This window comes from Sprattus sprattus, assembly GCF_963457725.1.
Source record: "Sprattus sprattus genome assembly, chromosome: 10".
NCBI classification, from domain to species: domain Eukaryota; kingdom Metazoa; phylum Chordata; class Actinopteri; order Clupeiformes; family Clupeidae; genus Sprattus; species Sprattus sprattus.
The window spans coordinates 522,889-535,388 of record NC_137908.1 but is presented as its reverse complement, the minus strand read 5'-3'; the positions used below and the strand labels follow the sequence as shown (position 1 = coordinate 535,388).

Below are 12,500 nucleotides of genomic sequence, written 5' to 3'. Positions count from 1 at the left end.
GGGCTGAGCGGAGCCAGGGCCGGGTCGGGGTACGGCTGAACGTGAAGCTGCAGTGCCCTGGAGCGTCCAGCAGGGGGCGCCCTGTAGAGGGAGTCGGGTGTGCGAGAGCGAGCGTCGTCTGCTGGGTGGCTGGAGTCGTCCGACACTACGGCGTCTAGAGACGGATTATGCTCGTCCTTCGGCTACAAACAAACAAACACACACACAAACACACACACACACACACACACACACACACACACACACACACACACAAACACACACAGACTCATTTCAACCAGCAACTATATACACACATATACAAAGTAATAACTACACATAGCCTATCCAATGACAACACTCTTTAACCAACAACTATATACCGCCATGCATTATCCATCACCTACAAATATGGACAGATTAACCAGGTACTACAAACATACACATTACACACTTACACCAAACAAATAAAGGATGAAATAAAAAGATATTTAAACCAAGCGACTGACAGTACAGACGCACATTCACATGAGCAGCCTCCTGTGAATAAGACTACTGGAGAGCCGCTGAGAAAATGAGCTTCCCTGATTTCATTCTCCAGAGAATCAGAGCTGATGTGATCACCTGCAACACTCGTTTAAGGACGGAAAGGTAACTGTCTGTGTTTGAATAACAGAGTCATCAGTTATGAAGGAGGAGAGAAATCTTTAGATCTATTTGAAATAATATCTCTACGTCATGACGTAAAGCCATGTGATTGAGCGGGGAGACTAGTACACTTTGGGAACGCATGTGATTGAGCGGGGAGACTAGTACACTTGTGAGACGCATGTGATTGAGCGGGGAGACTAGTACACTTGTGAGACGCATGTGATTGAGCGGGGAGACTAGTACACTTTGGAGACGCATGTGATTGAGCGGGGAGACTAGTACACTTTGGGAACGCATGTGATGGACGGGGAGACTAGTACACTTGTGAGACGCATGTGATTGAGCGGGGAGACTAGTACACTTTGGAGACGCATGTGATTGAGCGGGGAGACTAGTACACTTTGGAGACCCACATGTGCACATTCATATCCTAGTGGAGGCAACACAAACACTTTGAAGTATTCTTCCACAGACTACACACACCATACAGATACACACACACACACACACACCACTCACTCTGAGCTCAACACACATACATCAAGAGTGCATGTTGCGGAGCAGGAATGCTTCCAAACAGTAGTAGGTTGAGTCCAGTTGACAAACATCGTAAAGTCTGTGCACTATACCACATGAAATGAGATCATACCACGGAGACTTCTAATGCTGAGAATCGCCCTGTGCTTTATGCTCCTTTTCAGTGTCACCACCAATAGAATGCACTCAAGTTCCCATAGAATGTACCAGAGTTCCAACAGAATGCACCAGAGTTCCAATAGAATGTTCTAGAGTTCCAATAGAATGCACCAGAGTTCCAATAGTATGTACTAGAGTTCCAATAGAATGTTCTAGAGTTCCAATAGAATGTTCTAGAGTTCCAATAGTATGTACTAGAGTTCCAATAGAATGTACTAGAGTTCCAATAGAATGTTCTAGAGTTCAATAGTTTGTACTAGAGTTCCAATAGAATGTACTAGAGTTCCAAAAGAATGTTCTAGAGTTCCAATAGAATGTTCTAGAGTTCCAATAGTATGTACTAGAGTTCCAATAGTATGTACTAGAGTTCCAATAGAATCCACCCCAGATTATACATCAGCAGCAACTCCCAGGTTGAGAATGAAACACAAGACTGGTAATGAACAAACTTCAGTTTATTACAAATCAATGCATTCAGCCGAATCTAAGCTGGCTTACAGAACACAGAAAAGCTTTGGTCAAACTATTATTTCAAAACCTCAAATAATTCCATAAACAATCTCTTACCCTGAGAGAGAGAGTGTGTGTGTGTGTGTGTGTGTGTGTGTGTGTGCGCTAAGAGTGCTCCTCTCTGACTGTCTAAATGAGCTGGCTTCTTTATTAGTCACCGTCTTGCCTTCACACCCTCACTTGCTGCCACTCTTCTTGGAGGGGAGGGCGTGGCTCTTGGAACTGGCTCCATTCCTATTCGCCCGTTTGTGTTTGTCAGGGTACGGTGGCCTGGAGGGGGGGTCCTGCCGCGCCCTCTTCCTGCTGCCAGAGATGAGAGCCATCAGAGCATTGGCCGTCTGATTGGCCGACTGGCTCGGTCTCGACAGCTGGTGGGAGGGGCCTGAGGAGGCGGGGCTCTGGGGGTTGGAGGTGGTTCCATGGACGGAATCAGATTGGTGTTGTGTGATGTGATTGGCTGCTGGGCTGTGAGGTGTGCTGTGATTGGCTGCGGGGCTGTGAGGTGTGCTCTGATTGGCTGCAGGGCTGTGAAGTGTGCTCTGATTGGCTGCAGGGCTGTGAAGTGTGCTCTGATTGACTGCGGGGCTGTGAGGCGTGCTCTGATTGGCTGCGGGGCTGTGAGGCGTGCTCTGATTGGCTGCAGGGCTGTGAAGTGTGCTCTGATTGGCTGTGGCGCTGTGAGGCGTGCTCTGATTGGCTGCAGGGCTGTGAAGTGTGCTCTGATTGGCTGTGGCGCTGTGAGGCGTGCTCTGATTGGCTGCGGGGCTGAGAGGCGTGCTCTGATTGGCTGCGGGGCTGTAAAGCGTGCTGTGATTGGCCGTGGTGGCGGCGCGTGCGTGCAGCAGGTCCTGCTCCTGCTCCCTGAGGGCCAGCTCCAGACGCAGCACACGCATGTGCAGCTCGTGCTCCTGCCGCAGGAAGCGCATGCGCTGGCGGTGGAACGTCAGGGAGAGCTGCTCGCTCAGACGCGTCTCACGCTCGCACCGGCGCTGTCGTCGTCGTCTCCGCACGCTCACGTCACACGGAGGAGGAGGGGGCTCTGGAGGCAGACACATGGGAACAGAGGCAGGACCTTTAGAGTGCTCATCACACACACAAGTTGAAGAGTGGAAAAAGAGAAGAAGAGTTGAAGAGAAAAAGAGTTGAGGAGTAGAAGAGAAGAAAAAGAGAAGAGAGAGAGAGAGAGGGAGAGAGACAGAGAGAGAGAGGGAGAGAGAGGGAGAGAGAGAGAGGGAGAGAGAGGGAGAGGGATAGAGAGAGAGTGAGAGAGAGTGAGAGAGATAGAGAGATAGAGAGTGTGAGAGAGAGAGAGAGAGAGAGAGAGATAGAGAGAGAGAGGGAGGGATAGAGAGAGAGAGAGGGAGGGATAGAGAGAGAGAGGGATAGAGAGAAGAGAGAGAGAGAGAGAGAGGGAGGGATAGAGAGAGAGGGATAGAGAGAGAGTGAGAGAGAGATAGAGAGTGAGAGAGAGAGAGAGAGAGAGAGGGATAGAGAGAAGAGAGAGAGTAGAAGACTCACCAGTAGAGCATGATGGTTGCGTGTCCTGCCAGCCATGAGCCACCAGACGCCCAGGGACGGCATTAGTAGGGCTGTTACTATGGGGACGCTGAGTGCTGTTGCTATGGGGACGCTGAGTGCTGTTGCTATGGGGACGCCAAGGGCTGTTGCTAGGGGGATGCTGAGGGCTGTTGCTAGAGTGATGCTGAGGGCTGTTGCTAAGAGCGTGTTCAGCAGTGGTGGGTTTGTACTCCTGGACCAGGGTGTGTGTGTGCTCGTCTGTGGATATGAGTGTGTCGCCGCTCTCCTGCTTAATAGTGAGCTGGGGGGAAGGGGAGGGGCTGAGCGTGGGGGAGGGGGAGGGGCTAAGCGTGGGGGAAGGGGAGGGGCTGAGCGTGGGGGAGGGGCTGAGACTGGGGAGGAGGCGGGGCGTGAGAGCTCTGCGTCTCTGGCGCTTCAGCTCCTTCCTGCGCTGCTTGATCAGCGCCGCCCCGCGGGCCAGTGGACCCCTCTGCCTCCAGGCCGCCCGCCGCACGTCCGTCAGACGCACCTTCTTCCAGAGAAGCTTCCAGAAGGAGAGAGGAGGAGTGTCATCACAACCACCAGAACCACCAGAACCACCAGATCACAACCACCAGAACCACACGGCCAGTCCAACCAGTGAGTGAGTGCAGGGCTCGGGTTGGACTTTTTAAACACTTCATTTTATTGTTTAAATTTCTATTTTATTAATTTTGATATTTTTATTTCATGTATATACATATATATATATATATATATTATTTTGCTAAGTGTGTTTGTTTTTATTTAGTTTGTTTGTTTGTTTGTTTGTTTATTTTAGATAATTGAATCTCTGTACCCAAAGCACATTCTGTCTATGTATAACATATGAAATGTATATTAAAATAAAAACATTTAAATGTATATAAATAAACTTGAACTTGACTCACCTGCAGCTGGTGCAGTGTCCTGGGTGGTCCCATGGTGGCGCTGTTGAACCTCTGGCAGACCTCTGCCCACGCCGCGCTCCTGTCTGTCTCTGACGAGCCACTACCATGACGACCGCTGCTGCCATGACGACCGCTCTGAGCCGCGGGCAGACTGAGCACCAGCTGCTGGAGGCGCCTTTTCTCAACATCGCTAAAGTTTTTAGCTCGTGTTCTCTTAGCGGGCGGGGCCTCCTTCTCCTTCTCCTCCTTCTCCTCCTTCTCCTCCTCCTTCTCTTCCTTCTCTTCTAAGAGCTGATCCTCCTCCTGGCTTTGGTCTGGCTCTGGTTCTGACTGCAGGCTCTCCTACGAGACAACCCAGTGGGACGGACGTTACCACTCGGTACCATGCTGCCCCACGTACAGTACCACCGGTCAAAAGTTTGGACACGCTTTCTCTTTTTTTTGGTGTTTTCTTTACTTTCATTATTTTCTACATTGTAGATTAATGCTAGATTAAGACATTTAAACTACGAAAGAGCACATATGGAATGATGTACTAAACAAAATAAGTGTTATCTTCCATCTAGAAAATAATAAAAGTAAAGAAAAAATCTTCTCAAAAAGTGAGAAGGTGTGTCCAAACTTTTGACTGGTACTGTAGAACTAGGGAGCTGGCCTGCTATGCTAAAGCTGAAGCTAGCTGTGCTGGCCTGCTATGCTAAAGCTGAAGCTAGCTGAACTGGCTTGCTATGCTAATGCTAAAGCTAGCTGTGCTGGGCTACTACACTGCGCTAAAGTTAGCAGTGCTGGCCTGCTGCGCTACAGGTAAAGCTAGCCGTGTTCGACCTTTCCTTCTAAAGCTAGCTGCTCTGCCTTGCTATGCGTAGATGTGCTGGCATGCTGCACCAACGCTAAAGCTAGCTGAGCAAAACTAGCTGTGCTTAAACTGGCTGTGCTGTCCTGCTATGCAAGACAGCTGCACTGGTATGCTATGCTAAAGTTAGCTGTGCTACAGAGGCTGGAGGGCAATGTCTCTCCTATGCTAGCTTCAATACGTCTTGAGATCCAATTAGCGAAGTCAACATTAACACAGAATCTTCTTTTGAACATGTCACTTGTAATGTCTATGAGTTATAAACCCCATCGACCTCACAAGGTAATATTAAGAAATGGAAAAGGCTCCGATTTCTGCTTGAACATGAGAAGGAAACAGGTGTCCAACTGTACAGCACCCAAGAAACACACAAAGCTCTCCCAACCATGAAACCTCCTTTTCATAAACACTTGAGTTTGTCCAAGGCTCTAGGAGTTTCTTTTTTGTGTGTGTGTGTGTGTGTGTGTGTGTGTGTGTGGGTGTGGGCTGTTACTTTAGCCCATCAGTGTGTGTGTGTGTGCTATTACCTAAGCCCATCAGTGTATGTGTGTGTGTGTGTGTGTGTGTGTGTGTGCTCTTACCTTAGCCCATTTCCGTCTCTTCTTTGGGTTCCCCTCACTCAGGAATTGGCCCGACTTGAAGTCGAACATGGCCAGATCCACTGAGCCGGACAGACACTTGGCCAACTCAACCCTGCTCCGCAGACGCACTCCATTGGGGCTGAAACCCAGAGGTCAGAGGGCAAAGGTCAACGTCAGTACTCTACCCCTAACTCCACTGGGTATCAGAGCTACCTCCACAGCCCTCAAACTCTCCGTCATCTCCATGGAGACAAGCTCCAGTGTATCCTGAACATTGAATCGGTTCTTGTTATTCATACAAAACACTGGATGTTAAAACCTTGTTTATTTTATGAAATGCAAAATATGGTTTAATATATTTCATTAATTTTATCATTAAGTTGACATAATTTTTTGAATTTCCATTTGTTTGAATATACTTTGAATTGGAAAAAAATATGACCCAATTTAATTTAATAAGCTTAATGAATTGAGTGGCTAATTAAAAAAAATCTTATTGTGACAAAGACGTCACATTGGGTTTTCTGTGACTATTTTAGGGTTGATAGCTAGATGTGACTTATGTCAAGACAATATTTTCCAAACTTGTTTTATGTCAATTTGTTTGAGAACTGTAGTCAGAACAGGATAAATGTAATGTATACATTGATGCGTGATGTGTGTATACAGTGGGCGTGTGCGTGCGCGTGTGTGTGTGTGTGTATGCGTGTATGCATGCGTGTGTGTGTGTGTGTGTGTGTATGCATGCGTATACCTCATGTAGTAGACGTCACTCTTGCCAGCAGCAACGCCAGAGCGTCGAAACACTTCTTTCCGCTTCCACCCCTGACCCAGACATGAGCAGTCGTCCCATTCCTCCTCAACCACAGGCCTCGACCTGCGTCTGCATGTACACACACACACACACACACGCACACACACACACACACACACACACACACACACACACACACAATCATATTGTCAGACAGCATTCCCAGCACCACAGGTCTACGCTAACACACACACACACACACACACAGACGTACACGCTCGCTCGCGCTCCCACACACACACACACTCCTATACGCACGCACACACACACACACACACGCTCGCTCGCGCTCCAACACACACACATACGCACGAACACACACTCCTATACGCACACACACACACACACACACACACACACACACACTGATAGAGGAGTGACCTACCCCCCCCTGCCCCCCCGTCCTCTCCCGCTGCGCTCCACCCCCGGCGTGCTCCCGCTGCCATCTCTGGACCCACGGGGCCCCCCCCCCCCAGCTCTGCGTCTCGTCCTCGTCCTCAAAGTCGTCCTCCCCCAGCGGCTCCAGCCAGTCCTCCGGGGGCTGCTCTTCCTCCAGGGGGGGGCCATCTGCCTGGGGGGGGTCCTCTGTCATCGGCCCCCCAGCGCCATGCTGGCCCAGGTCGACGGGGGAGGTAGGAGTCAGCCTCTCCACTGCTGCTGCTGCTGCTGCTTCTGCCTCCGAGGGCTTCTCTGTGGCCTCGTGTGTGTGAGGGGAGATCTGCCCTGTCTGCTCGACGTGTGTGTGAGGGGTAGCTTCCTCCATCTGCTCGACGTGTGTGTGAGGGGTAGCTTCCTCTCTCGGCTCGAGGTGTGTGTGAGGGGTAGCTTCCTCCATCTGGTCCACGAGTGTGTGAGGGGTAGCTTCCTCTCTCTGCTCCGCAGGCTGAGGATCCTCTGATGTCATCGGCGTGTCAACAGCGCCCCCCTCTGGAAGGTCTTCAATCAGCACCCCCTCATCCATCCCTTCAGCTCAGCGGCGTCCTAGCAACCACACCGCCAGGTAGAAGAGTTCAACCACACCACACCGCCAGGTAGAAGGAGTTCAACCACACCGCACAGGTAGAAGAGTTCCACCACACCGCCGCCAGGTAGAGAGAGTTCAACCACACCGCCAGGTAGAGGAGTTCAACCACACCGCCAGGTAGAAGAGTTCAACATAGACTGGATCAGGGACACAGTGGTGTTAATATTTAAATACTTGTTTAAATTCATGGTTTTAATACTGGCTCACAGGTCAGATATAATACCTGTGTAAGCTTCCTTTGCACTAGGAAATGATTTGTAAACCGCTGCCCCACAAGCACGATCTGTTAAATGACTTTGCATGTAGGCTACACTGTGCCAAAACGTAACGTTTTTTTTCCACAAACGATTGGAGGTAGGATAATACAGTGAACTGTCAGGTACATGACTACTGTTCTCTTATTCGGCGCATTTTACTTTCCAGCGGTGAAGATTGAAGATTGTATTTTTCGCAGCAGCGACAGCTATCGTTTCGGAGAAGATTGCAGTGTCAATACCACCACATGCGCAATGATCCACCCGTCAAACATATGCGCACTTTTAGCGAAAACAAAAACACCCACCAGCTAAGGCTATGTAGCCTAAAAGACGTTGTTTGTTTCTCACCGACAGTATCTTGAACACGAATACCATTCTGCAATCTACTTTGCGAAGTTTCAGTAATGTTCAGTAATTTCATTTTGCGGGAGTCCCGTGAATTATTTATTTCTCCCGCTCCCAAACACTCGGGCCCCTCGCGAGTGGGGCTATGCAACTAAATAAGCAAACTAATGACAGTTAGACGCGTACATAACTGAAATTGGGCTAGGTTCTTGCCAGAGACATCTACAGGACCTTAATTAACTTCCCAACGAGATTACAAGTATAATAGGCGGTAGGTTTCTGTTTTGCACGCACGCCATTCACAATGGCAACAAGTTAGCATGCTAATCAAACTATAAAACGTTCTGGTTCTCAGCTCTGATTACGGCTTTATGTTGATCTGTTTATGGTCAGGGTATTGTCAGAGATGGTAGGGTTTGCATTCAATAAAATTCAAACACTAGATAGTGATTTGATGCGTAACGTTAACTTTCTCCTACATGTCAGTTTTAGCTTGCTAGCTGGCAAGCTGAAGGAAGCGAGAGATTCCACCAAGCTCGATTGGCCCAGTGGCAAAAATAGTACGGTGTAATAAACAAATACTACAAACAACAGTTAGCATAAAGAGGTGTACAGTGACCCATGTAACAAGAAAAGCAATACTCTTTGATTTAAAAACTCCTCAATACCTCAATACTCTCTCGAACCAGGAACCGGAACCGGAAGCTGTTTTGGTAACCCAGTGCAAGGGAGGAGACAAATCACTCTAGAGAAATGAACAGGGGGACAGGGGGCGCGCGCGCTTTGGTTAACATGGTAGAGTTGGAGGTCCTGCCCTGTATTTTAAATAGCCAATCACATTGTTGGAAACGACATAACTGACGTTTCGCCTCATAGACATGTATACGCATAGACATGTCTATGTGTATACGTATACATGTCTATGTTTCGCCTTATCTAAACAGTTGGTTTGTTTCCGCCGTTACCATAGTAATAGCGACATTTTGTGCATGCGCACTGAGCAAGTCAATACGAAGAATCAATAAATCATATATGTGGACTTATGGGCCTCTCCCAATTAATTAGGAGCCTGATCATGTTTGCGATGAGTTCCTGTCCGAAAGTGGCAAACCGTAAACTGAGAAAAAAGAACACTACGCTTTTCATTGGATATAAAACACACACTCGCCAGCAAAGCTACCCATCTCAATGCTTACATTGAGATCTTAGATCTAAGGTCCTTTTTTCCCCAAAAATAGTTTCCTGCATTACCTTATAATGATGCTTTATCTGCGTACATGAACAGTTTTTATTTATATCCTATGCTTTGACACATAGTCTATGCTTTGACAGACTTTCGTTGAAACCTGTCGACAGCATTTGCACCAAACTGTTTCGTGAAACGCAGGCGTACATTGTGCGGAGTCCAGCTAAGCGGAAGTGGTAGCAGTCCAGTAGCACGTAAACGTCTTTACGTTTTCCACGCATCACAGGCCAACGAGTCGTATTACACTCCTGAATTAGGATAGTATAAACGACAATTTATCAACGCCTTGGTTTTTATCATTTATGTTCACACCTGAGGAGCGATCCACGACACAAGCCATCAGTAATTTCAAGTCGGAGGGACGGAGATTATTAGATGTTTTGGTGCCTGTCAGCTGGTGGGCGAGTCAGTCTGCGCCTTTGCAGGCTAGCTCGCTAGCGTTGACTTGAGGACAGCCAGTCAGACATCAGAGCTTGTAGCTATAGGTTATAGCTTTGAATCAACGTCTAGTAGACGTTGTTTAACTTTTGCAGCTAGCATTTTTTGCTAGCTAAATCCACATCGCACATAGTAGCCATGGCAACTAGGCGTCTGACCGATGCTTTCTTATTAATGCGGAACAATGCAATCCAAAACCGGCAGATTTTGGCTGAGCAAGTGAGTAAACTCGACCCCCGTCGTACTCTGAGTACACGTAGCAATGCTGCGGTGAGTCTAATGTTAATCGTCTAGATCGTTTTGATTTCATGTGTGATAGTTCGCTAGCTAATCTGTTGGTTAGTAAACCAATAGTTTGCTATTTCAAGCAACTGGATATCTGATAGCAAACAGATATTGGTTGTGTTTTGGTGTGCACTGAGTGACGTTTTGCTAGCTAACTCTTTCCTAGCCTGCTAGCAAATCCATTCTGATTGATGATGTTACTAGCTGACGTTAACTTGGCTAGCTAATTTTCATCAATTAATCTGGGAAACTAGTAGCGCATTAAACAAACCCACAACTACTGCCTGCTGTTGCCCATCGGCTTGCCGTTTTATACATACAGTATTTGCTATCAGTGCACTGTGGGCATATGTACAAGTATGTTCTTCGCCGATGCATATCTCTAACCATCATCCTCACGAAACCTCATAATACTGATTCAATCTCATCGGAGACATAACTACTAATCGCTATACCAGCAGATCAGATGGGTCACCGCAGAAGTGGGGTTTGTTGACAATATGATTCGGCAGATGTGTTATTTCAGTCAACGTCATAAATCACAGCTAAATTGTTCATATCAACTGAGCAGGAACACGTAGACACCGGTCCGCCGAATACATTACAGGAGTTTGAGGGATAGAATTTTAAACGACTTCGCGAATTAGGTAAAACTGACATATTTTCCAGAGACTTTTCTCCGGATAAACCTAGCTAGAAGCTTTGTTTTTGGTACGGTTCAGAGAGTGATCGGTAACTAATGCGGATCTAAAAGTACCGTACTTCACTCATTCTATGCATTTCTATGGAGAGGCCTTCGTGGCAGACCCAACTCCACCACTGATAATGTTTACTTTGTCAGACCAGCGCGTTGTATTCTTGGTTGTTTGTGATGGCTGTTCTGTCTGTGTTGCCCAGAGAAGGATAGCGCAGTGTACTTGTGTGGCAGCGCTACACATTGTTTGTGCTGGGTTTCTGTCAGTTTCTTTAAAAGGCCCAATGTCAAAGACTAGAGAAAACACTAAGAAACACAGCAGCTTGTGTTATAAAAAAAATAGTGTACATGAAGTGTAATGCGTCTGTTCATGTTAACAGTCCCTCACTGATTGGTCTATTATGGCATTTCTGTTTTGGGACTTTTTAATGCTGGTATAATCTCTATGCGTATCTGATGTTTAGTCTGTTCTGTAGAGCATGAAAGCTGGTATTCAGACTCGGGTTCAGCTCTGCCGTGCTGGTTGGTTTGGGGGTTTGTCTTCTTTAAGACGTAAGGGGGACATCTTTAAACCAGAACCCCAATAAGGGAATGAGTTCATGGGTTTGCCATCTGGCTTGTAGCACAATTTGTCATTTCCTTGTTTGTTTTGGAGAAGAAGGGAAAAGAACGAATATAGACCATAGATTTCGCTTGTTTGCATGCCTGTGTGTGTGTGTGTGTGTGTTTGCATGCCTGTCTGTGTGTGTGTGTGTATGTGTGTGTGTGTGTGCCTGCTTTGTTGTCGCTGTGCTTGGCGTATCAGGCTTGCTTGTCTTCCTGTGCTCACTGCCTAGACGTGATGTGACATGATGTGACCAGACTACACACTTCCATTCAGCAGAGTGTGACGGAGGAGGAGGGGGAGGAGGAGGGGCTCATGTCTCTGCACACTCTTCACACCAGTCGGAGAAAATGTGCACTTCTGGCCTCACTGCTGCTGCCATGTTGGCACCTCTGTCTGCCACAGCCATAATCTCAGCCTGTCTGTCTGTCTGCCACAGCCGTAATCTCAGCCTGTCTGTCTGTCTGCTAGACTCATATTCTCAGTCATATAGTCTGTCTCTCTCTCTCAGTCTGTCTGTCTGCCACAGCCATAATCTCAGCCTGTCTGTCTGTCTGCTAGACTCATATTCTCAGTCTGTCTGTCTCTCTGCCTGTCTGTCTGCCAGTCATATTCTCAGCCTGTCTGTCTGTCTGCTAGACTCATATTCTCAGTCTGTCTGTCTCTCTGTCTGTCTGTCTGCCAGTCATATTCTCAGCCTGTCTGTCTCTCTCTCAGTCTGTCTGTCTCTCTCTCTGTCTGTCTGCTAGAGTCATATTCTCAGTCTGTCTCTCTCTTTGCCAGAGTCATATCCTCAGCCTGTCTGTCTCTCTGTCTGTCTGCCAGCCATATTCTCAGCCTGTCTGTCTGTCTGCCCGTCACATTCTCAGCCTGTCTGTCTCTCTCTCTGTCTGTCTGTCTACCAGCGTCATATTCTCAGCCTGTCTGTCTCTCTCTCTGTCTGTCTGCCAGAGTCATATTCTCAGCCTGTCTGTCTGTCTGCTAGTCATATTCTCAGCCTGTCTGTCTGTCTGCTAGTCATATTCTCAGCCTGTCTGTCTGCCTGTCTGTCTCAAATCTAAGCTGTGCTCACAAGC

General features: G+C 47.8%; 2 protein-coding genes across 2 annotated transcripts in view; one reads left to right on the top strand and one right to left on the bottom strand.

Moving 5' to 3' along the window:
* The window catches only part of LOC308371695 (uncharacterized protein), a gene marked incomplete at its 5' end in the record, with an annotated part of 17,262 nt that extends 9,770 nt beyond the window's left edge, over positions 1 to 7,492 (bottom strand). The window contains 4 exons of the mRNA XM_080846681.1: positions 1 to 182; positions 5,718 to 5,856; positions 6,472 to 6,600; positions 6,990 to 7,492. The exon at positions 1 to 182 is cut by the window's left edge and continues 99 nt beyond it. Coding sequence (XP_080702807.1) covers positions 1 to 182; positions 5,718 to 5,856; positions 6,472 to 6,600; positions 6,990 to 7,492 — 953 coding nt within the window. The remainder of the gene's footprint in view (positions 183 to 5,717; positions 5,857 to 6,471; positions 6,601 to 6,989) is intronic.
* A 2,215-nt stretch (positions 7,493 to 9,707) lies between these two features.
* stx16 (syntaxin 16) overlaps positions 9,708 to 12,500 on the top strand; it is an 8,475-nt gene continuing 5,682 nt past the window's right edge. The window contains exon 1 of the mRNA XM_080845613.1: positions 9,708 to 10,111. Within this exon, the coding sequence (XP_080701739.1) occupies positions 9,980 to 10,111 (132 nt within the window). The 5' untranslated portion in view covers positions 9,708 to 9,979. The remainder of the gene's footprint in view (positions 10,112 to 12,500) is intronic.